Source organism: Nannospalax galili, unplaced genomic scaffold (genome assembly GCF_000622305.1).
Source record: "Nannospalax galili isolate Female #2095 unplaced genomic scaffold, S.galili_v1.0 scaffold25, whole genome shotgun sequence".
In the NCBI taxonomy this organism is placed as follows: domain Eukaryota; kingdom Metazoa; phylum Chordata; class Mammalia; order Rodentia; family Spalacidae; genus Nannospalax; species Nannospalax galili.
This window is the reverse complement of record NW_008355642.1, coordinates 5,119,437-5,145,980: the sequence shown is the minus strand read 5'-3', so window position 1 is coordinate 5,145,980 and position 26,544 is coordinate 5,119,437. Positions and strand designations below refer to the sequence as shown.

At 39.0% G+C, this 26,544-nt stretch overlaps 2 protein-coding genes across 3 annotated transcripts in view; one reads left to right on the top strand and one right to left on the bottom strand.

The window, feature by feature from the left end:
* The window catches only part of Cldn2 (claudin 2), a 64,882-nt gene extending 60,162 nt beyond the window's left edge, over positions 1-4,720 (top strand). The window contains exon 4 of the mRNA XM_029556033.1: positions 4,641-4,720. Within this exon, the coding sequence (XP_029411893.1) occupies positions 4,641-4,647 (7 nt within the window). The 3' untranslated portion in view covers positions 4,648-4,720. The remainder of the gene's footprint in view (positions 1-4,640) is intronic.
* Morc4 (MORC family CW-type zinc finger 4) overlaps positions 1-22,667 on the bottom strand; it is a 62,455-nt gene extending 39,788 nt beyond the window's left edge. For both annotated transcript variants that reach the window (XM_029556030.1, XM_029556031.1), the window contains exons 1-7: positions 22,273-22,667; positions 22,105-22,177; positions 15,451-15,583; positions 9,069-9,286; positions 7,584-7,731; positions 4,689-4,821; positions 4,275-4,403 (exon numbers count right to left, since the gene is read on the bottom strand). In XM_029556030.1, coding sequence (XP_029411890.1) covers positions 4,275-4,403; positions 4,689-4,821; positions 7,584-7,731; positions 9,069-9,286; positions 15,451-15,583; positions 22,105-22,177; positions 22,273-22,374 — 936 coding nt within the window. In that variant the 5' untranslated portion in view covers positions 22,375-22,667. The remainder of the gene's footprint in view (positions 1-4,274; positions 4,404-4,688; positions 4,822-7,583; positions 7,732-9,068; positions 9,287-15,450; positions 15,584-22,104; positions 22,178-22,272) is intronic.
* Between the last annotated feature and the right edge of the window lie 3,877 nt (positions 22,668-26,544).

The window sequence follows — 26,544 nt, the reverse complement described above, 5'->3', positions numbered from 1 at the left end:
TCATCACAAAAAATAAAAAATAAAATAATAATATTATTATTAATTATTGACCAAGTAAGTCCTTAGGAATATATCCCACAGAGCAGTTAGGGAAGCTCACAGAATTTATGAATTACACAAAATTTTCAGATATAGTAGAAAAAATACAATGCCTGACAAAATGGGATGATCAGAGAAATGTTAGTAAAGTCACATGGTCTATCATGCAGATCTTAAAATTATATCCTCAAAAAATATTCACAAACACCGGGCATAATGGCACATACCTTTAATCCCAGCACTCAGGAGGCAGAGGCAGGCAGATCTCTGTGAAATTGAGGTTAGCCTGGTCTACATAACAGTTCCAGGTCAGCTGGAGCTACAAGAAGACCCTGTCTCAATAAAACAAAAAAAACATTTAGAGACATTCAGAAATATTGAGAATGCAGTAACAAGCTTTATCTAATACATATGTGTGGCTTATAAAATAGTATATGAAAATTTACATGAATAATATCAGTGATTAAACAATTTATAAATAATCTCAAGATACTCCTTATTCTTTGATAGCTGTTTAACTTGCTATTGGGATGCACAGGTTCTGCTAAGAATTATAAATGGTACAATACAAATCGTGCAAATTATATGCAGTGTAGTAAGTCCTGTCAACCATATAGAACACAATGAAACCAAAAGTAGTAAGAACCAACTAAAAAGTAAAGGACAATGAACAGTCAGTCCTATAATAACATTTTTTCATATCAAGAAGTTAACAAGCTTGGACAAATGAAATCATGATAATTATTACAAGTAAACATCAGTAATGATGTGTTTTAAACAGGTCCAACCTGATTTAAAAACCAAATTAAGAAAATTTTAAAAAGTGAGAATAGAGAAATTGATACTTTCATTAAAAGAAAAACTAAGAAGGGGGCAGAAAGATTATAAGAGCCAGGGGAGGAGGTGGATGACCATAAAGAAACAGACTTACAGGCTCCTGGGATCTTGCTTATATGAACGTACAGCAACGATGTCAGCATGCACACAAGACCCATGGAAACTCGATCAGACAAAAACCACCAAAGAACTTGGGTAATGGGCAGTAGGCCACAACTTTGATGAGGAACTACTGACAGCTGATCACTGCTACGTGAAGGAGAGTTGATCTTTTTTCTTTTCTAAAAAAATATATTTTTATTTTGTGTATATGAGCATATTGCCTGCATGCATTTAAGTGCACCCCTGTCATGCAATGCCCATGGAGGTCAAAAAAAGGGCATTGGATCCCCTGGAACTGGAGTTACAGTTGTTGGCTGCCATGTAGATGCTGGGAATCGAACCTGGGTTCTCTGCAAGAGCTGTCAGTGCTCTTAACTGCTGAGCCATCTCTCCAGCTCGGAGATGATCATTTTTTAAGTGAGTGACACTAGATAGACTGAACAGGCTCCAGTGGATGAACTCACACTGAGGGACATCTGGATATACAAACTTGACTCTATAGGCCTTAACATCTATGACAAAAATGCATTAAACCCTGTAGGTGGGCTATGGGGGAGGTGTAAATAGGGAAGGGGAGGTTAAATATGATTAAGATATATGAAACCCACAAAAATTCTATAAAATATATTTAAATAAATATAAATAAAAACACTAAAAAATTAAAAATAAAAGAAATCTTTGAATCCAAATGAGTTGAATTAAAATTTACTTTTGCTACTTTAACATCCCTATTGCACTGGGGAGATAGCTCAGTCCACAAAGTGCACATATATTCAGCCCAAATATCCCATTGCCCCCTATGGTTAATAAAGTGTCAAACTGGCTGGACTGAGAAATGCTGAGATTTGTAAAGCACACCTGAGTATGTTTCCGAGAGCATTTCCAGAGAGAATTAACTAAGGTACCCTGAATATAGACAGCATTATCCCATATGCTGAGGCCCTTGATATAATAAAAGAAGTTAAAAAGAGAACCCACTAATGCAAGTGTTCTCTCTCTTTACTTTCTGGCTGCCACAAAGTGAGCTGCTTTGTTCCACTATTTCTTCCTTGAATGATGGACTGAATCTCTAAAAGTATGAACCACAGTAAATCTTTCTTCCCTTAAACTGTTTCCTTTACATATCTGTCACAACAATACAAAACTTACACAGCTCTTGTAAATGACAAGATATTTGCATCAACATCATATGATGAATGGGTCATGTACAATACAGAAATATTATACAAATGCTAAACATAATACATTAATATTTAATTAATAACATGTAAAGTTCTCTGAGCTCCAGGAACTCAAAACACTTCAAATGGGACCTTACTCCAACACACATGCACACACACACACACACACATGATAAAACTCTCCCAAATAAATAAAAATTCTCACACCATAAAAATTTTATTTTGAAGATAATGATTGTCAAATATTTTCTTTCTGTTTTGCTCTTTTAAAATTCTCAGTCATGGAGTGAGGGTACACCAGGGGAGGAGATGCATTGAGCGTGTATGAAGAGTACAGAGGGGGTGAAGAGGCCTTTGATAACTGAAGAATAAATAAATGAATAAATGAATAAATAAATAAATAAAATAAACAAGTGTCAATGATCTTGCTCATTATTGACTTGGAGGAATTCTATTATTTGGAGTTTCATTTTAATCATGCCTTTAATGAATCTATTTAACTAGAATTCTACTATAGGAAGGTAACTGGTTTAATGGGAAGAGAGGCTAAGATACACATAAAATATATGATAGAAATTGCCCCGAGGACTAGAGAGATGGCTCTGCAATTAAAATCACTTGCTGTTCTTGCAGAGGGCAGGTGCTCCAATCTAGCACCCACATGGCATCTTACATCTGCCTGTAATTCCAGGTCCAGGGGATTCAATGTCCCCTTCAGACTTCCGCGATCACTTGTGTACATGTGATACATACAAACTCACGTAGGCACAAACTTGTAAATAATAAATACACATTTTAAAAAATCAATTGGCTTGACAGAAACCTAAAAGGCAAGAAGCTAGACATAAAAAGGAGCATATCCTAAAATGGTAGTTGGAAAGCAGTTCTTTAGACTGACTCTGTTAAACCTACAGCACTAAGTTCCTAACCTACATTGGGTTAACATAATTGCTTTTCTCATAGTGCTAGCTCTGACTTTTAAGTTGGGCTTATTTAGGGCTTTAAAAAGAAGTTTCTCTAGTGGAGAATGTATGTGGTCCTCAGGAAGAAAAATAAATAAATAAATCCACTAGTGAGTAATAACTAGATAGCTTATTTTAAAAGATTTGGAGTCAAAGAAAGACAAAGAAAGATAATTCCTTTGACAAAAACAAATGCAGGGAAACATGTCTTTAGGGCCAAAAGCTGTATTCTAGATTTCCTAGAACATAAAAAAGCAGGTTTTCATAAATACTTAAGAGTTCTCAGTCTTCTGAAGACTACATTTTTCCTGAAAGAGCCATCAGAAAGATGGTTAATCAGCATCGTTCATCTTTAGATTGTCTCTAGTGTCTGAAATCCATTCATAGTGCAATGAGGTGTAGAGAATGAGCAACTGCTCCTCTGAGTGGCCATCACTGTGAGAAGTTACCAGGAAACCCATGCCCAACGTGTAAATGATTCATCTCCTCCTAGAAACACCAACCTTTAATTTCCACTGTCTAATTTCCATCAAAGTCTAAATCTGGACTAAGTACAACAAAAACTGTAAGATTAACAAGTCCCAGTTAAAATTTTATTTGCATCAATGCAATATGAAAAAATTCCAGTATAAATCAAATGTGATTTGAATTCTTATGGCTGAGAGTCTCCAACCTGGCTGCTCATGGCATATGCTTGATTTTAAAAAAAATATTTCTAATAAAAATATTTCAGAGCCATGTGTGTAGCATATACCTATAAACTTACCATTCAGGAGGCTGAGGCAGGAGGACTGACACCAGTTCGAAAACAGCCTTTGATACATAATGATTTCCAGGCCAACCTGAGCTACCAAGTAAGATCATGTCTCAAAAACAAACTAAAGCAAGAAATAAGGAAATAAATAATAGATTTCAAAACCTACTGAACCATAGTCTCCAAAATCTCATTACTCTTGTTTAAAAGTTTACAGGTGAATTCTGATAAAACTGGGGCACAGACACTTAGAAAATACTTCCTTCAAGAGTACTGTGATAGGATATGTATCATAGTACACAATTTTGAATCAGAATAGACAAGTTTGTAGCTTTCTACACCAATCTAGAAATTTAACCCAGAAATGAAGAGGTCAGTTACATGTAGCTGTAAGGATACTGTGAAGGTAGGCTTATATATATCATATTCAACATTGGCCAGGCTCTTAGCGATCATCTGAGTAGTCACCTTTTTTTGACGCAGAAAAATCTTCATCCGTGGCTTCATATACAGAATGCTACAAAATGCCTACAGAATAGTGAAAGGAAAATTATTATACCATATTACTAACATCGCTCCAAACATTAGTATCCAACTGAGTGTATTCTTGGCAAATATTTGGCACAGTTTCTATACTTGTTAAAATATATCAACTACCATGTTGAGATGATACCAACTATATTTAACTTAATTGCTTGAGAGTGGAGAGTGAAAAGGAATATTATTTTTATACAACTAAACTTCAACTTTCTTCTATGTTTTCAGGTTATAGGAAACTCTACTTTCTACTGTTAAGGAACTCTTCTTACTCACCCGTAAAGAATACTCTGTTTCTGGCAATTCAGAAGTTACACCACCGATCTCCTTTTCTTCAGGATCGAAGTCTGATACAAGGATATCATATTGATCTGTATCAAAGTCCAGCTCAGATTTTCCATCTTTGTTTCTGAGCAAAAGAGACAAGTATGAAATGAACAAGGACTGGCTCCAAAGGGGGCAGGGAGAATGCGCCAGGAACCCAGAAGAAAAGAAAATATGAGGCAATACCCAGGCATGTATTTTTTCCCAACTACCACTTCAGATGAGCTATAAACTTTGCAATCTGAGGACCACATAATATTTAAGGGTTATTGCTATTCTAAACCAACCTACTATGTTTCATAGCAGTGGTGATGCCAAGTTCATAAGGAAAGAAAATGTAATGTGGAATGTCAGTGTTCCGGTAAGTAGAATGGATATCCTCAAAGCAAGATATTAGAACAGATACCAACTTTCTAAGTGTTGCTAGACCCATCACAAATGGTCACTTTCCCCAAATGAACTTACTGAGGAATCTAAATCTACTTCTGCTAACTTCAGGAATAGTCTAAGAACTAATAAGAGACTAAGATTTCCCCCAGATCTAGCCCTAAGGCCTTAAAAGGTTAAAAGGAAAACATTGCTACAGAAGCAGCATATCTTTACTAGCCTTCTGGGATACTATGCATTGAATTATTGCATACTTATAACAACACTGGTACCCCTGCCATAAGGACCTTTCAGTTTTTTTTCTTGAATTTTTGTGAATTTCATATATTTTGATCATATTTAGATCCCATCCTATATCTGCACTTCCTTTCTAACCCTTCAAATTTCTGTATTCTAACGTGTGTGTGTGTGTGTGTGTGTGTGTGTGTGTGTGTGTATGTGTATCTATAGTGTCAGGTTTGTGTCCCCAAATGCCCTTCAGTGTGAGTTCATCCCCTGGAGCCTGGTCAACTTACTAAAAGTCTCACACTTAAACTAGAGGGACTCTTTCCTTCCCAGCAGCCATCTGGTGCCAATATTTCCTCACGTAGGGTTGGGTTTCTTATTCACTTTCCCATGCCTATGCTGGGATTTTTATTCTGACTTGAGCTTATGTGGGACTGGCATAAGGACCATTTTTAATCACAAGTCTTTTTCAATGACTTAGCTTTGGTCCATTCCAAGATCGTGGGAAACCCCACTAACTAATATCAGGAAAACAAATTAGACCTACATTTGTTCCTGGAAAAAAAAGCTAAAAAGAGAAAAATGGATATAGAGGAAATCTGTGTGTCAGAACAATAGTTTACAAAATTTGTTCTATGGAATAGTAGTCCCTGGATATGTTCTTAAATAAGAAAAAGAGAAATAAAAGTTGTGTGATCAAATAAAATTGAGAAACAATTCTTAGCCTTTAGAGTCATCTCAAGCCTTACCATCATCTCCTTCATACTCCAGGCTCCACAGGATGGGAACTATGCTGAAAACTTCTCTCTATTCTCAAAGCTGACTACAGTGCACTGTAGTGTGAAGCCTGTATAAAGGCCACACCACTTTGATAGAATAGTCTGAATTTTTTCAGTTGTGATTCTTAATCCCCCAGCACACTCTAATGTACTTGGAGGAAGGTCTCTGTCCTTCCTGCTTCTCACCTTCCCCATTGAAAAAAAGTCTGCAAAAACCTTAAAAATTCAGAAATAATGCTACTATTAATATTGCTCTTTTAAATTTAAGTATTTTAATGCACATTAACATATGAAAGTGGCTGAGAAGACATTCAGCAAAGCAATATAAGTTTGAAACCTGTGTTTCCCAAAATTACTTGACCATACAATCCTTTACATACATAACAACTATCCCCTATAACTGAGAAACAATGTACAAAGGGAAAAGTCTGTTTAATACATGTAAATCATTGGAGCTACTTCAGCAAAATGATCTACTGAAATATAAATTCTATTGTTATAGTTTTCCCAGTAGGGCTCATGAGTCCTTCTTACTTTTTGTTTTAAAACCTAGCTAAGAAATTAGACATACTACTTGACCTAAGGAGAAAAAAGATAAACATATTTGACACACTGTTCTATAAAACACACCAGTAATCTCTCTATTTTATATTAAAAGTTTTTAGAGTTTCAGTGTTTAAAATTTAATGCACTCTTCAATGTATTCTCTTTGCTATGTCAAAATTACAGGATGTATCATAGAGTGAGTAGCCCTTGATTGTTGTATTAGCTTAGAGATATATTCTCAATACAAGTTCATTACAGTTAAAATTGATCTGCTTCAAAGATTTTTGACTTTCACTACAGCTGCATTAAAAGCACTAATGCAGAATTTATTTTAAAATATTATGTTTATCACACTAATCTATTTCTCATGATTTATTTTAATTAGCTAATCTGAAAAATGACTATCCCCTATCTTAAAACAATGTCCATGAATATGAAATGGATATCTATAAAGATTTTGAATAATGTTGTATTGTCTTGACCATTTGTGGCCATAACCTCGGATCATTCATATTTTCATCTAACATACACGTACCATTTCACCAACCAGAACCACCATTTCAAGAGAATCAAGAGAAAGTTACAGAAAAATACACAAAAAGATGAAAACATGGCTTGAGAGAAGGCTCGGCATTTAAGAGCACTCGTTGGTTCCAGAGGACCCATTTTCAATTCCCAGCAGCCACATCGGGTGGCTTTCAAACATTTGTAACTCCAGGTCCTAGGGGATCTGATACTTCTGGCTTCCTTGGGCACCAATACTTGTGTGCACATACCCCTCATACACATAGTTTTTTTAAAAAAGAAAAATATGTCTCAGAATTTATCTACTCCTCCAGAAAATAATATTAAAATGCACTTTATCACACCACCTTGCTTATTAGGATCTAATACCCTTGTAATACCATACCTCCGGACATTCCAAATGAGAACACGGGTGCCTTTTTTGCCTGGGATGGCATCAAACTGAGACAGCAGGTCATTTTCACTGTTGAAAATCGAATAGTTCAAGATGGCTTCTAGGCTGGGCAAGGAATCTTCAGTAACAATCATTTTTCGTAAAACCAAATATAGTCAAAGAAAAAGTAACATCTTATGAGGACATTATTAAGAAGTAAGAGTCATAATGAAACCAATTGGGGCACCAAAAAGACATGAAAATAGAAGGGGGACTAGCTGGGAAGAGGAAGAGGATCAATGGGAGGGGGAGGGAACAAGAGAGGGTAAGGGGGTAAATATGATAAAAATACATCATATGCATGTATGAAATGTCACAATGAAGCCCATTATGTAATTATGTATAATTAATATATGCTAGTAAAAACATAAAAAGACTGCCTTTTGGGTCATGTTTAGACAAAATTATACACACAAAAGCAAGAGCATTACTGCTACAGAAAAAAAGGAAGTGGAAAATGGAGAAAAGCTGTAGATTCAAATATCAAAATCAGCTATCTGCAAAATTCAGCTTCAAAGATGCAATGTAAACAAAGCGCTTTATCAAATAGAGCAAAGGCCAGAATTCTTAAACTATTGAGAAGCAACAAGTCCAAGTCTTTCTGCTATAGTGCTCCTGTCAAGGCAAACTGCTAAGTAGTACATTTCTAGGAGTAGCAACTCAAATGTAGTTAGCCCTTTTTTGGTTTGCATAGTCTGCACATTTAATCACTTTAAAACCTCTAACATTATCTCATGTCCATTAAATAGAACCAACAATGCTGGGCCTGTTTAAATTACGAGGAAAAAAATCACTGTGTACCAACTCAGTATCTTACAAAACCAGCTGGGATGGCCAGGAGGGAATGGGCAGGAGAAGAGGGGGCACCCATGGGCAGGTGGCTGGGTACCAGGAAGGATTGGAGAAAAGAAAAGGGAGCTTCCAGGTGGAAGGGGACTGATTGTCCTAATAGGAGGGGTGCAGAAGACACATCAGAAGACACGGTTTGGGGGGCCATCATAAGTCAGTGTTTTCTCCACCAGGACATAGTGTTAGAAGGGGCTTGGTGCCCCCATGGGCCGACCCCTGGCACTTGGAGAACCAGTGACCTATAAGTCCTTGGCACAAGCCTCATTTGAAACCCTGAAAATTTTACCAAAGGGTAGTGGTTGGTGAAAGTTAAATTGTATAAAACAAACTATAACAGTGAGAATTTCAATACAGCAAAAAACATGTATAAGCTACTTTCAATGTTCCACCAACTTTAAAAATATTTAATAGATGGACATTTCAGCTACATTTAAGACATTTGACTATATCTTTAAATATGAAAAAAATATTTGAAACATGAAATATCAAATGACAGATGGATTTGACCTGGAGAAGAAGTTCCTGTCAAAATAGTCAGTCAGATTAGACTGGCACTTAATTGATAATCTCCACTTCCAGAAAGGATATTACTTTGCTGGCTGAAGGGAACAATTGGCACAATAACTGCTTGTGCCTCGATGCATTCCAGATAGGTCTGTGACAGGAGTCCAACAGTGAGAGTACCCCCATTCTTAGTGAAGACAAGAGCATCCTTTCCTAGACGCATGGAACCTGATTTGAAACCATTACCAAAGACCCCGATGGGACACTGGCTCTTCTTTATTACTTTATCTGTAAATCCAAAGCTGAAATCACACAAGGAAAAAGAAATGAGAAAGGCAAAAAGCATCCTAAAGACAGTTGGCAAGGAAACTGTTTGGCTTACACATAGAATACTCGTAAAAAAATATCCTTTTTAAAATTTTTTTAACTCTTTTTTTGTACTTCCAGGCAAAACATAGGAAATTACTATTGGCAGTGAGACCAATTTTCCAGTGTAGCTTGTGTATACTTATATAGTCCTAGGTGCTGGAGTCACACTTTGTAAATGTACAGCCCCTACTTGCTAGCAGTGGGAGCCAGAGAAGGCCTTGTGCAGCTGCCTTCCTTGTCTAGATAAATAGGACCTGACTGCTAGAAGTTGGGGTAATGTGAAAAGGGTACTTACCTGGAGAGGATCATAGAAGTACCAGATAAGGGTACTAACTGAGATACTGGACTAAGCACCTCCTAATCTGGTTATATCACCGTGTAGAAATCTGAAAGAGATCATGTATCTTGACAAATTCAACTCCCCACCCAAAGGATAACACTCCCAATTCTAACCCTCTGGTCCATCTGCTCAGACAGTTCACTGGAATGTGGCCAAGAGATAAAAATAGGTAGTTCTGCCTGTGAATATCTGCAAACAGCTGCGGTATAAAGTCTCTCTTGTTCTATTAAAGGCTTCTCACTGAGTCACCTCAGCAAACTCTACAGTCCCTTTTCACCAGCTTCACCTGAGACCCAGAACCCTTCCCTTTCATATGTTATCCATTCAGATACTCAAATACACACCAAAATAAGAGAATGTAAACATTTAAACACATGGAATCTATAAAATGATCTTCTACTTATATCTCCCCTTGCCACAAATAACACTAATTTTAAGGATTATATGTCTCCAGATTGCCTAGTTTTACAATATGTGTAATACCATTAGTGTGATATATACTGAATGCCTGAGTTATGCATTTTGCTAAGCACTGGAGATACACATGTTAATAAAAGAGATATGGAGCTGGAGAGATGACTTGGCGGTTAAGAGAAATGGCTGCTCTGACAGAGGACCTGGGTTCAGTTCCCAACACCCATATGGCAACTAACAACCTTCCATAACTCCAGTTCCAGGGGATCCAATGCACTTTTATGACCTCTGTGGGCATTGCATGCATGTGGTGCACTTACATATATGCAGGCAAAATACTCATGCACATAAAATAAAGAATAAGGATAAAACAATCTTAAAAACATATACTATTTTTGCCTTCACAGCTCATAGTCCACAGGATTTCATATATTACAGATTAAATAATTCTCCTGTATTAGTAAACCAGACATGCTCTGAATATCACAACTGATCAGCTTCCTTATAACTTTACTCTTTTTTGCAGGGAAGAAGGCTCATGTACCTGCTTTCTATTTCCAGAAAATTATTATAAAGGGGACAGCTTTCAATTTTTTATTATACAGTATTATACAATAATACCATTATGCATTCTTCTAGAGATCTGTGCACCCTGTAAATTAACATAATATCAAAAAATAATTTGGTGGGATAATCCTCTAAAAAGAACAAAAGAGCACTAAGTTATTGATACCTTTGGGCCTGAGTGATTCTAGGTTATAAGACTTATAAATTGATAAGATTCTGATACTTTCATTCCTCCTGTAAAAGAATTGGCTAGAAAAGACAAGGTCATTAGAGGATAAAGTTATACAATATATTTGAAATATATTAATTATAAAGTAATAGTTATCTTTAATTTTAAATTGACTATAGAATTCATTCCAAGAATTGTCATGTGCTGTTCCCTTTTTGGCTTACTTCATATCTAATGTCACATATAATGTCATGTGCTTCATAAACAGGACTCTTACCTGCCACGTGAAATGTATTTGTATGTTATTTGGATTTAGACTTTTTCTAGTAACACAAAAATTTTCAGTTGGGGGGTCAAGAGAAAGTGGTAAAACAGAGAAACCTTCAATTTGTTATTTTCTAGTGTCCTTTAGCATCTATCAACCCATTTTTCCCATCATAGGTATAAGTTCTCATTGTATTAAGTTTGAGATCAGATGATGATAGAAGGCTTTGAAAAGTAAGTAATAGAGCAGAAAAAAGACAAGAATACGGAGAAGAGGGATGGACACTCTAGGTTTTTTTTTATTGTTTTGTTTTTTGTGATGTTTCACCAAGCTCTCTCCATGTGTTCTTTTATTCTACCAAAGTTCCCACGTTAGGCATTCTATTTAACTACAAATTTGTATAATAGATGCCAGTACCAATCAAACACCTGATATAAAAGCACTCACCACATTTAATGATAGAATTGTAGAGGTAAATTTCACATAGTATCACACAGCTACAAATATTCAAAAGAGCTATCTTAACTTAGGTGGTTTATGTTGACAACATCAGTACTGCTCTATTCTCTCATATAAGAAACAACATTGTTTATATGCAAAGAGACTTGGAGAACAGCATTGTTATGGAATACAAGAACACAGCAACTTCTTCTTGAATACCTTAAGATTTCAGGAATCTAGACTCTAAGCAGAGCAATTTAAGTTGGGATGCTGACCAATGAAGCAAGCTTTATCAAAATGCAGGGAAATATAAGGGCAGGTATTTACATTTTTTCCCTAGGTGTAGTGGTGATATAATATGTAAGTACTATAAATGCTGTTTTGGAGTGGATGTACTATGATACGTGATTCTGAGTAGATGCAGCAAAGACCTTGAATCTGTGACTCTGTGCTTCTTTCTAATCGGGATGCTGACCAATGAAGCAAGCTTTATCAAAATGCAGGGAAATATAAGGGCAGGTATTTACATTTTTTCCCTAGGTGTAGTGGTGATATAATATGTAAGTACTATAAATGCTGTTTTGGAGTGGATGTACTATGATACGTGATTCTGAGTAGATGCAGCAAAGACCTTGAATCTGTGACTCTGTGCTTCTTTCTAATCTTGACCTTTTGTCACTGAACTACATACTCAGTCTAGATTCTTTTTAATTTAATTTTCATGGGGTTCTTTGTTTATGAAAAAAAATGTTGTTTCAGGTACACACCCTATTTTAGCAGCCTGAAAATAGGAAGACTGGATTCCGACAAATGTTAAAGGTCAAATAGAGCTGTTATAGGCATAATAATTTTGCACACTTTGCACAATGACTTCTATTAGTTTTTCCAAATACAAAAGAGATAAGTTAATAATGAAAGTAGAAAAATTGATATACATAATAGCAATTTAAAAAGTTACCTCTAACGTTCAATTATTTAAAAATAATGTGGTGGACTGGAGCTATTGGTCTGTTGGCACAGTGCTTGCTGGTCATATGCAAGGCACTGGGTTCAATCTTTAGTACTACTATGAAAAAAAGATTGTGGAAAGTAGAGTCTTTGGTTAGATGTTAGGAGTAGACTAAATGATCTCTTTTAAATAAATGATTGTCTTTTAGCTGATTTAAGTTTGTATTAAGACACAATCACAAGTAAAATCCAGTATATATACTACAATAGGGACTTATTAACATAGGCTTCTAAACTAAAATTTTAAATATAAAGAATAATTGTTCAGGGGAAATTAATGAGGAATATATTTAGTGTGACAGGGAAAATGCTATGGCTACAGAAGATTCTGTCTGCTTTGACTTCTTGGGGAAGGAACAAAATTTTGAATGGATGACACTGATTATTCATATTTCAATTAAAATGTCATTTCCTGGCCAGCAAGATGACTCAGCAGATAAAGGCACTTCCACTAAGCCTGACAACTTGTGTTCAATCTCCAGAACCCATGTGGTGGAAGGAGAGAACTGACTCCTGAAAGTTGTCTCATAGTCTACACACACACACACACACACACACACGCATGCACGCACACTGGAGCCCATATATTCTGTCATCCCTGTTACTGTCCACTGTGTTGTCAGTGCCCCCAGCCATTCCCCAGTGCTTGTCCATCTGCTGAATCTAGTCAGCCTATCTAGAGATCCATGAAATGGTTACACACACACAGAGAGAGAGAGAGAGAGAGAGAGAGAGAGAGAGAATAAATGTAAAAGTTTTTTTTAAAAAATTTCTTAGCTAGACTAAATCTGTCTGTGCAATGTTCTAAAAGAAATAGTATCTTTCTTTCCTAGCACTTCCCACCGAGTAGAATATAGCCTACTCACTTGTAGCATGAGCGAGCAGGCTTCTCTTTCTCACTAAACTAAACACTTCTGAGAGCAAAGATCATGTCTGTCTGGTTTACTGCTGACATGCTTTGTTCGTGACATTCATTCATTCATTCCATTCTTATTCAGTAAGAATTTATTAAACGAAAGAATAAATTTGACACAAAAATGTTATTTCCAAATCATCCTCTTCTTTCCTCCTCTCTAATGACTATACCAACTTTCATATAAATAGTTCCACAGACAAAATGGAAAGTGTTTATATTTGCTCTGACTTATTTTCGGATGCTCTTGTTACTGGGATAAGATATTCCTGGAGGAGTCAGTAAGACAAATAGAAGGGGCTGGGATGATGACTCAATGAGTAAATTGTATGTTGTGCAAGCATGAGGACCTGAGTTCAGATCCCCAGAACCCATGTAAAAAGCTGGGTGTGGCCACGCATGTCTATAAGCCCATCACTGGGGAGGTGGAGACAGGAGGGCTTCCTGGGGATTGCTGGCTAGCCAGTCTAGCTGAACAAGTGAGCTCCAGGTTCAGTGAGAGACCTTGTCTGAAAAAAAAGGTAGTGAGTGATTGAGGAAGATACCTGACATCAATCTTTAGCCTCTACTCATACACAAACAGAGATAACCAGATACTTTAGGGGAAATACCATAATACAAAATTAGATATATAAATATTGTGGTTCCATTCTATCTAAACTGTCTTCTTAATATACTCTATTAATTTTAGGAAATAAAACTGATGTTGTGAGTTAACAGTACCAACTCTTTACCTTTACCATTTACTGGACACACTTTCAGAAGCCTTCTTCATTTTTTTTGTTCTGTTTTTTTGTTTTTGAGACATGGTCTCATAGTCCAGACTGGCCTGGAACTCAGAATCCTCCTGCCTTGTCTCCAAAGTGCTGAGATTACAGATATGCACCACCACGCCTTGGACTCAAATATTCTTCTAATTAAAGTCAAGATATATGGACTGTTGAGTAAAACATAACCACTTACTTTGACAAAGTTTATTTTTTGTTTCTTTGATAGATCAAAGGGATTTCCCTATCAACAGCTCTTCATTCAGAACATTTTCAGAGAAAACTACAAGGAAATGAGTTTGTTTTCCATTGTTAGGGCTCCGATCCCTTTCCCTCCTCATTAGCACTGCTTCATTGTTACTTGTGCTTTGCACACTCTACTTCAGGAAGCCACACAGAAACTAACCAACCATATCTGCTGAAAAGGGAGAAAAAGAAGGGAAGAGTTGAAGAAACACTTGTGTTTCACTAAGTGATTTGGGAACAAGATAAAACACAAAAAATTTTAACAACAAACTTTTAAAAATAATTAAGTGACCCAAGAGTATAAATTTACCTTTAGCTTCAATGGTTAAAAAAGATAATTTCTTAAACTTTACAGTTCTGCTGGAAAATCTTCCAAGATTACGTGTGTAAATAAATGCCTTCTATTTGTCTTTCCTAGCGTTTCATACTCAGGCATCTTCACGGTTCGAATCCATGAGTCATTTTTGAGTCATTCCAACTCCAGTTCATGTGACTTAAGAATGACTTTGGGTTACTTATGAACTGAGGATGGTCTCAGATCAATGAAAGCCTTCAGGATTTACTTAAGCCATTTCCATTCCTTGTTCCCTGCCCTTCCATACCTTGTTAAATTTTACTCATCCTTAGATGGCAATCTAAATAGCATTCTAACCAGGAGGCTTTTTATCAACCTCTGAGGTCAGACTAGGTTCCTCTTTGGACTCATCCCATGTATCCTGTGCTTTCCTGTTATTATGTTTATGGCATTTCATTGTGATTATTGCTCAACTGTCTGAATTACCAGCTAGACTGTAAGTCCTGTGAGGGCAGGTGCATTCTCTGTTTCATACCCAATGTCTTGACACTAAGATACATTTAAATAAAAAAGTATTCATAGTGCAAATAAAAGGAAATTAAAAATTTATAGAAAAGTGAATCTTAAATAAAGTTTGTAAAGTCAAGATAAGAGAAATAAAATAAACCTTACCTGAGCATTCGGTGGAGTTTATGAGGTGTCATCCCACATCCATCATCAGTAAAAGTCAAACAAGATTTATTTTTGACCTCCTCCACATCTATGAAGACCGTCCTGGCAGAGACATCTGGATCCACAGCATTATCTGCAAGAGGTAGAAATCTGGGATATTAGATCCCCCTTTCCAACACTCTATCAAAATCTCTAGTTCAGTGTCAAGACATGAAAACTGTCATTGATTCCTCTCATATGGATGTCCCAGACACTCAGGAGGGTCATTAATAGCACTGCACTAACTGAGTTATGGAGAACAAGTGACATGATGGCAGATGGTGCTACAAAGCTGGTTTCCACTTTTCACATAATAGATGATCTGCATTCTGACTTTCTCCCTTTAAATGTCAGGATCTATAAAAAATTACTATATACCAAGAATTTTGCTTTGATTTGGCTTTATTACTTCTTGACTTTTAGCTTATTGCTTATAAATACATACTGAAAAAAATGGGTGCAGTGAAAAAGCTGAACTAACCATTTTGGTAAAAATAGATGCATCTTATGCACATTCGTTTATCTGCTATAATTTTATTGTTTCCTATTTTATATCACCTCCTCTGTTAAAGAACACAAGTATTCTCACTGTCCCTGTTTATAGTATAAGGGTCACCAAAAGAGTCAGAGGTTAAATGCAAAGCATTTGATTGTCTGCCTAAATCCCAGTGACAGCAGCAAGCCTGCTTAGCAAGAAGGAGAAATTCTGCTGCTTTTCTCTGTATTAAATGTGAGACTGTCTACCCTCTCATGAAAGGGAGAACACTGAATCAAAGTAGACAAATACACAGAAAGTTTCATAGTTCCTCCTAAAGTACATCTTCACAATGGACTAATTATTTAAGATTCCAAAGACTTCAAACTTAACCATATTCAAAGTGCCATGTCCTCAATGGCATAGAGGACCACTATCTGAAAGGCCACATCTTTTGCCACAGGTACCAGTTTACACAATTACCAGTCACTGACATATGTGGCTTAATAGTCTCATTATAGCTCACTGGCCCGATTAGAAGCATATTCTGTACAATCTGTTGGATAATACTATTGTTTGGATATGGTTTATCCCCTAAAGACTTAAGTTCTGGAAGCTTCTCCAGTCTGTTGATGTTGAGGTGGTGGAACCATTAAGAGGCATGGTCTAGTAAGGCAATTAGATCACTGTGGATGCTCCTCTTGGAAGGGACTAATGTGTCTACTCTGAAAGGCTTGGATTAGTTCCCACTAGAATGGGTTGTTATAATCCAGGGCCACCCTGTGTATTTGGGTCCTTCTGATTTCTCTCACATGATGTGATGCCCTGTGATGCAGCAAGTGGGCTCTTGCAAGGATGATGGCACTTTTTGAAGCCCTTCAAATCATCAGAATTGTGATCCAAATAAACTTCTTTATTTAGTTTTTATAGTTTATTTATTATTTTTATTTATTTTATATATGAGTGTATTGCCTATATGTATGTAAGTGCACCTATCGTGCAATGCCCATGGAGGTCAGAAGAGGGCATTAGATCTCCTGGAACTGGAGTTACACATGGTTATTAGCCACCATGTGGGTGCTAGGACCCAAACCTGGGCCTTCTGCAAGAGCAGCCAGTGCTCTTAACTTCTGAGTCATCTTTCCAGATGAAAACTTCTTATAAAATACTCAGCCTTACATATTTTGTTATAATTACACAAATGGTCTTAATACAGATAAGTACCAAAATCATTTCTATTTCTACTAGCTCTTTAAGTAACACAGAGACCTTCCCTTCCACTCCCTTCTCTTGCTGTGATGTTCTTCATGGCTTTACTAGTACCACATGGCTGGCTGAGAGAACAATGTGGGGTCCTGATTATATATATATATATATATATCCGTACCATTATCACAGATCAAATCACGTCATTCACTGGGAATATCTCTTACAATCCAGAAAAGTGTTATGCTTATTAAGACACTCATTTTTACAATATAATTAATAACAACAGTTACAACCACTGATGTGTGGAACATCTGCCAAATAAAACGACACAGATTAATTTCAAGTGTTACAATGCTGCAAAAGTCATTGATAAAACTGTTACTGATGCCTTTAATCCCAGCACTTGGGAGGCAAAGGCAGACAGATCTCTGTCAGTTCAAGGCCAGCCTGGTCTACATAGTTAGTTCCAGGACAGCTGGGGCTACAGAGGGACCCTGTCTCAAAAAGACCAAAACAAACAAACAAAAAAAAATTGTTACTGTCTATAATCTGAACAAGATCTGAACAGCAGAAAGGCATCACCTATAGTTCCTCAAGAGGGTTATGTCAATCTTTGAGGTCCAGGTGGGACCTAAGACCCATATAAATGTGCCAATGATAAGTGGGATAGCTCTGGGCAAGAGTTACAGTTGGTTGACAAGCAATGCAACTTTAGAGGAAATATAATTTTTCACATTTTAAGAGGCAGCAGGGTTTTTCCCCCTTAAACAATAGAAGAACCTAGCCTTGTGCAGGTGTCAGCATTCAAGAAATTTTCCTTGGCATGCAGGCTCTTATCAGTCAGTCTTGCTTGCTGGTAGACAGCCAAAGCCATCGGGACCAATACAACTTGACATCATTTATACATGGAGAACGATGGATATGAAGGACGTTTTTCTAGTAGTTTATGGATAGTCACAATTCAAACACATAACACATACTGATTCCAATTACACATTTATCCAATGGGTCATCAAATGACTCAGTTTATGGGACTCTAAGAAAATCACTCCCCTTTTCATCTCTATTGAAGGTTTTGGCTGAACTTTACTAGGTGCCCACTGATCTGGGCACTTGATGAATTACACAGTAGATACCAGAAGCAGTGAGACATGAGCTCAAGGTCATGAAATCCAGGAGTATGGTGCACACTAGAGGCTGGGGTTAGTGGAACAAAGGGGAAAGGGAGATCGATAGGCAGGAATTGACAAGCAGAGATTTGTACTTATTTTCTGTTTTATGTGGCCTCAGCTATAACACAATTGGCCTCAGTAGATGAACTTACAATAATTAGGAATTAACAAGGCAAGTAATTTCAATTCTTCTTCTTGCTGTTTATCCAAGAATTGGATGACAAGTAGCATATTCTATCAGATCCCAAGAAATTTTTTACCCTAGCCAAACCCATATCGACTATGAACAGATAAATCAGTGAGATCACCCTTGCTCTTCTCCTTTCGCCAACTAGTTCAGCAAGAGCTGCATCATCATATCCTGGTGTGTCTTCATCTGTATAATATTCAGGGAGTCTTATCTCACCTATGCTGGTCTATGCCCTCGCTTCATGAGAGGAGCGCTATCTCTATCTTCCTTTCACCCACCACTTTGGCAAGAGCATGAGAATCCTTACACCCTAACCTGGTCCACACGAGCTGGTCTACACCGCTCCTTGTTTTCTAAGTGTGCTGTAATTGAAGCATCATACCTCAACAGAATCCACTACTTCAAAGCCATCTCACACACTCCATTTTCTCTCTTTTGGAGGCCATTATTGAACAATTTGTCATTAGCCCCAGGTTCCGTTCCAGTACCTGAATATACCAGCAAGGTTGCAAGGACCAGCCTGCTGCCTTACAGACAATCTGCAAATAGCTGGAAGTATCCTCACCTGAAAGTCAAGGGTTCAGCTACGGTCAAGGCTATCCTTTCTCTCTGTTTCTCTCTCTATTTCTCTCTGTTTTTCTCTGTCTCTGTTTCTCTCTCTGTCTCTCTCAAATACACACACACACACACACACACACAGTTCCAGCATTCAAATGACAAGTTTGAATTTCAAAAGTCATTTGGGGACTGAGTTGTAGCTCAGTGGAATACTTGCCTAGCATGTGTGACATCATGCGTTTGATTCCCAGTACGGCAGAAAAGGTCATTTTTAATCCCTCTCTCTTCCTGCTCTATACATCGCTTGGTTCTGTTAGATCTTGTCTTTTCTATTCACATACTCATTTTCTCAGTTTACAGGGCTCATTCTCTCTCATGTTTATTATTGCAACAGCTTCACAACTAGTCTTTCAAATCCATGTCTCACTTATCCAATCTATCTTATACTGCTGTAAGATTATCCTGAAGCATAGCTCTCCTTATGATGTCTCCTCATCAGAAAAATAGGCCAAATGTCAACACTCCCAGTAACATCCTGGTTATGCTCACCTTTCTAACTTCATTTCCTACTTGGAATTTGGAGTTAAATAGAACTGTATTTGAGTCATGAACCGGCCACTTACTAGACATGTAAACTTAGAAAAGTACACTAATTCTTTGAACCTCTGTTTCCTCATCTGTGGAAAGAAAAAAAAATTACTCACTTCAAAGAACAAAACTAAAAAGATATTTGTGAAAGTTATTTGAAAACTCCTTAAAGATTTATAGTTTTTACTACTTGTGAACTCAATGCGATAATTAAATTCAAGGACCTGGTAGGCATTCTTCAGGCTTTTGTCCATCCAGTTGTTTCTTTTGACTGGAATGTCCTCCCCCTACCATAGGCCACATGTCCAAATCCTTCAAATCTCTGTTCAAATGTCACCTCCTCCACAAAGCCTTTCCTAGCCCTCTGTTCCTGATAAACTGGAAGTCATTCCTCTTTCCTCTGGACTTCTACAGCGCACTTCCACATGTCTTTTTTGACATATCATTTTCTACTTTGTTGTTACAGAAAGCATAAACCTTCTTACATGTCTCATCTTCTCTATTAAAGGAGTGAATTTTTATTATATACACTTCTTGTATCTACCACAGTGGCACTGTACGCAGCAGTTACATAATGAATATTTACTGAATGAATGATTGTCTAGAAAACATAATGCATAAATAAACAAAACTGTCGAAGGAAATCCCAAAATGAAAGGTTTGGATTAGCAGTTAACATTCTGATATCACTTTTCCATGTTAATATTATCACTAACATTTGTGCCTTAGTTTTAAGATCTGCTGTTGTACACGTGCATTTATGTGTGGTTTGTTTGGTGTGTGTATGTGTATATATAAGTTCACACTCAGGATACTCATCACTAGGTCTAGGTTCTTTAAATTAACGCCTAAGAAAATCATATAGAGAGTCTGGTGTGGTAGCGCACACCTGTATTCCAGTACTTGGGAGGCAGAGGCAGGGGGATTTGTGCAAGCTGAAAGCCATCCTGATCGCCATAGCAAATTTCATGCCAGCCAGGGCTACATAGTGAGACCCTATCTCAAAAAATAAAAATAAAAAACCTCAGGGTATAATTCAGTGGCAGAGCACTTGTTTAGCATCCATGAGGTTCTCGGTTCAATTCCTAGCACCACAAAAAAAATGAAGAAGACAATAATGCATTTCAAGATTCCAAATGAATATTCAGTAAATCACTTAAGTTCAACACACACACATACAACACATGTACAAGCACAGTGCAACTGTGAAAGAACAGGCTGCTCACAGCACATTTCTGTCTTCCATCTCCCACTAGATGGTTAAATTTCCTCTTTTTGTCTTTTGAAAAGAATTTGCATGCACATAGATCTCATTCGACTGTGCAGAGGTTCAATGTAGAGATAGTGCACAACTGTAAAGATATAGTCCCTGTTGTCTGGAAATAAAGGCTATCAAAGCCACTTTCTCCCTGGACTTTCTACAAGACAACTGGCAAGCTACAATATAAAAAGCATTTTGGGTTATAGCCAAACTAATCATCAAAATTCTCCATCACCTTCCAAATAACTCTCTTGACTCTCTTCCTGTCGCCCACCGACATCTTTACAAAAACAAGTCTCGCCACATGGCCACAGTGATGGCTTAACTACCCACTGGGGTTCATTGACGCAGCTTTGAAACCATTTTCCAGATTTTGTTCTGTGCTAAGTAGCCCCATAAATCTCTCTCCCTTCTTTCAATTTTTGAAATGTTTATAATATGCTCTGTGTGCTGCTGAATTTTGTGCAGAATTGCCTGTCTTCCTTGCTTTCCACACAGTATTTAGCATATTACTGCAAAGGCTGGTGTAGTGAGCTTCAATGAATCCACTGAAAATGCTTTCAAAGCAAGCACTCCTGCAGCAGCAAGAGGTTAAGTCCTCGGTATTCATTCCAGCGGTGTGAGGGCGCTGGTGGACTACCGACCCAGCCCTCCGCAGTCTCAGGGAGCCAAATGCACTCGTGTCATCTCTTAAGAGATGTCCCATCATTCCTAGACTTTCTTGTCTCCAAACTTAAAGAACTCTTATCCAAATCTTTCCAACGACACTACACGGTCCTCCCCCAACAGCTGGACGTCCTCTGTGGGCTGCCAGTCGCTGTCGAGCCCAGCCGCCTCAGGGGCCCTATATTTTTATGCATAGCTTTTGGATTATTAACTAAGTATCCTAAAGTGCCCAGAACATCACAAACCACAGAACAACAGCGCTAGAACCTTAACTCTTCCTACACACCTTGTTTGCTCCGCTGTATTGCCGGGACCTAGTCTGGGGGCGAGAAAGCCCCAACAGTCCTCCGCGGGGCCAGGGCGGGGGCCGAGGTCCCCAGCCCTCCCTAGCCCTCCCCAGTCCGCCCGCCCCACGCGCCTCTCCTCTGGCATTCCTCTCGCGTCCGCAGCCCCACGCTGGCACCCAAAACAAGCGCCGGGCCGCCCTGCCACTCACCTAGCAGCTCCGCGATGGCACTGAAGGGGCGCGTGTGGCTGCTGGAGTTGCTCTGCAGGTAGCGGGGACTCATCTGGGGGCGAGAGAAGGTCCCGTCCCGCGTGAGGCCTCGGGCCGCCGGGCCCTCCCAGCGCCCCGCAGCCCGCCCCCTCGGGGCCCCCCACCTACCGTGCTCAGCCGGATCCCGAAGGCCTGCGGGGCACTGCCGGCCCGGGCCAGTCCTCCACCGTGCGCGCCAGGGCCCGCAGGGGCCCCTCGGTACAGAAGCATTTTTTTGGCCGCCAGGATACTCGTTGGCCGCCGCCGGACCCCCTCGGCCGGCCGTCCACAGCGATCCTCGCTCTCTCCCACTCGCAGCTGGCGGCCGCTGTCCCGGACTGGCCCTCCGTCCGTCCTTCCCACTCGCAGCTGGCGGAGGCGGGGCACGCCGCAGCCACCTGTCCCCAGCGGGAGGGGTGAGGCCGGCGGAGCCCAGCGGCCGCCCCGCCCTGTCTGCACCTCTCCCGACCCACCACTGCCCGGGCTGCCCCTGGGCCGTACAGAAATATGGCGACCTCCTGACAGACGCTCAGTGATCCCCGCCCCTAATTAATTCTTGCCGTTTGCCATAGGCCAGGCGGCGGAGCGGGAAAAGCGCGAGGGGGTGGGGGTGATGGCGGTGCGTGGGGAGGGGCGGGAATGAGGCAAGAGGAGGGAGAGCGTGCATGGGATTTCTGGAGTCCCACTTAGGCTGCATGACTAAGGGGCAGGATAAGACAAGTCTTTTAAATTCGAAGAACTACAGCTTTGCTATCTGGAAAGATAGCAGGTTCCAGCAGAGGGAGAGCATTCCTACTAGCTGCTTCGAAAGTCTTTGAAAACACCCAGAACTTTCTAGAACGCAATTGGCAAGCTGCCTACCAGTCCTTGCAAGCATGTAGAGAAACTTTATTAAAGGAGAAATTGAATTTACTTACTGCCAAAGATGGGAAATAGGGGATTGGTTAAATTATTGATTATTCATGCAATAAAATAATATGCTACTTTGTATCTGTGTGCACGTGCCCAGCTGCTGTGTGCGTGCAGTGTGCATGCAGCATGCCACGTGTGTGTGTGTGTGTGTGTGTGTGTGTGTGTGGTGTGCCTGTGCGAAGTGTGTGCATGCATGCACCTTGTGCATGTGCTTCACTGCTGTGCCCTTGCGTTTGAAGACCAAAAATTCTCTTGGGTTAGAGTAGAAGCACGATGCCGCCCCCATGCTTGCGTGGGAAACAAGTACTTTAACCACTGTGCAATCTCCCCAGCCCCTAAGTAATATGCAACTTTTATTTAAAAGAAATCATTTTGAGGCTTGGAGACATGGCTCAGCAGTTAAGAGCACTGGCTCCGCTTGCAGTGGATTGTTTGCTGGCCATCACCCACATGGCTGCTAACAACTGTCTAATTCCAGTTTCAAGGAATCTGACACCCTCTTCTGGCCTACCCAAGCATTTAATGCACATGGTGCACCTACATACATACATGAAGCAATCCACTCACATGCATAAAATAAAAATAAATAAGAGAAATTTTTAAAAAAGTATTTTGAGCCAGGATCTCACTATATGTAGCCCTGACTTGCCTGGAACTTACTGTATAGACCAGACTGGCCACAAACTCACAGAGATCCACCTGGCTCTGCCTCCAGGGTGCTGGGATTAAAGGTGTGCACCACTACACCTGGCTGCCCACTTTTTTTTTTTTTTACAAAAACACAGGATCTCATTACATAGCTCTGGCTGGCCTACAATTCACTATGTAGAACAGGCTGACCTTGAACTCACACAGATATACTTGCCTCTGCATCCCGAGAGATGAGATTACAAGAGTGGGCCACTACATCTGGCAACATTTAAAAGCCATGATTGTAGGTTAATCTACATTTATAATCCTATGGTGACCAAATGAGTATGGGTAGCATGTTCTCTTGACATAGCTATCATTTTTTCTTCTAGTGTTGGCACTGAACCAGGGCTTTTAGCGTGTCAAGTTAGTACTCCACCACTAAGCCTCTTGACATAGCTATCTTTTTTTCTTCTAGTGTGTGCACTGAACCAGGGCTTTTTTCGTGTGAATTTAGTTCTCCACCACTCTGCTATATATCTCGTTTTGTGTGTGTGTGTGTGTGTGTGTGTGTGTGTGTGTGTGTTATGTGTAGAGGGGTCTGGAATGTAGATGTCAGCATTGTGTATCTTCCTCAGGCATTATTCACCTTATTTATTTTTATTTTATATATTTATCTTTATTTTATATTAAATATTATTTATACTTTATATTCATGTTTTTATTTACATTTAAATTATTATTGGATGCATGAGTGTTTTGCCTAAATGTATGTAAAGTGTGTGCCTTGTGCTTGGAGGGGCCAGTGTTGAATTCCCAGTTGTTAGCTACCCAATGTGGGTGTTGGGAACGTATCCTGGGTCCTCTGAAGAAGCAGTCAGTGCTCTACCTGCTGAGTCACCTCTTCAGCCTCTACCTTACCTTTTTTTTTTAATACAGAGCTCATCAACTCAGGCTGCCTGGCCAGTGAGCTCCAGCGATCCACCTGTCACTACCTCCCTACCACCTCAGTATTAGGGTTATATGACATTATTAAGTGGGTGCTGAGGATCTGAACTCAGGTCATCATGCTTGATTGACAATGGCTTTACCAATTGAGCTATCTATCTAGCCTTCCTTTGTTTGTGTTCATGTGTGTATATGTTCATGTGGGAGGGGGGTTCATGTGTATGAGTGTGGAAGCCAGATATCAACCTCGGGTATCATCCTGACTTGTGTTTTGAGACAGGGTTTCTCAGTGGCCTGGAACTCGCTAAGTAAGTCTAGGCTGATTGATCCCTGGGACCCAGAAATCTGTCTGACCAGTGGCAGGATTACAAGGTTCTGGGCATGGAACTCAGGTCCTTATCCTTGCATAGCAAGGACGTTCCCAACTGACCTATCTCTGCAGACCCCTCGTCTTTTGACACAGATTCTTAGTATATAGCTCAGGCAGGCTTCAAAATCTTCCTTCCTCAGTCTATGCTGGGATTATAGGTGAGGCCCACCAGGCCCACCACTACATTTATCTTTGTGATGAAAACATTAAAAATTTCCAGCTATTTTCAATTTTATAATACTTAATTGATCAACATAGATACCTTATTATGCAGTAGAATACCGTAATTTATACTTTCTGACTATATACCCATTGACTAACCTCTCCACATGCTTGCTGTTCAAATCAGTCCCCAGTTTATGCAGTTAGATGCTGATGTTGAGTCCATGTTTTAGATATTGTGAATACTATTACAGCAGACATAGGAGTGCAGATGTCCCCTCTTCTATGTAGTGATTTTATTTCCTTTGGCTATGTACCCATTATTGGGATTTTGTAATTACATAGTATTTCTATTATTTTTACTTCTTTTGATGAACCTCCATACTTTTTTTTTCTTAATGGGTGTACTAATTTGCATTCTCACCAACAGTTTGTAAAAGATTGCTTTTCTGTACATCCACACCAGCAATTGTTATCTTTGTCATTTTATCATTCTAACTGGAGTAAGGTGTTATCTCCTTGTAATTTTCATTTTAGTCATGCTGAAATTTTTTATGGACGTAGGACATCACACATGCTAGGCCAGGCCCCTGCCACAGAGCAGTATCTCCAGCCCACTTTTTTTACCTTTGACAGTGTCTTTCCCTGACTGGACTTCCAATTTACAATCATCCTTTCTCAAACTTCCAAATAGCTGGAATTACAAGCTTGCGCCACCAAGCCCAACTAAGCATTTAAAAAATAACCTATTGGTCTTTTGTATATTCTTTTAGAAGTGTCTATTAAGGTCTTTTGCCCATTTTAAAAAGAAGATTATTTTAATATAGTTTTTGTTGTTGAGTTATTTCAGTTCCTTTTGCATTCTGTATATTAATCCCCCTTATGAGTAGTTATTGATACAGAAAATCATGAGGAATTAAGGAAATATATTACAGCATATTGTGTATTGTGCAGATGTTTCATCTTGATGGAAACATTCACTCCTTGAGGGTGAGGGGAGATCCACAAGGTTCATGAAGCTCACAAGAAACTTATAAAACTCTCCTCCATAAGGCTTACAAAACTTACAAGACTAAGGGACTCTCTAGGTTGGAGTTCTATAGATAATAGACAATTGTAGGGGAAGAAAAGACACGTCCTGCAAGTTGCCAAGATTTCTCCAGTGATGCAGCTTTTTGTGAGTTGTCACCCAGGCTAGGTTGAGGTTTTTCTGCAAGGCAGCTGCCCAAATCACCCACGTTTCTCTATGTAACCTTTCAGCCATGCTCTCATAAGTAAACCCAGTAAACTCAGTTCATTCAGCTGGGTTTGAATGGAATCAGTTATTTGATCTGAACTTGCCTTCTCTATATGACACGAATAGAAATAGACTCCACAGG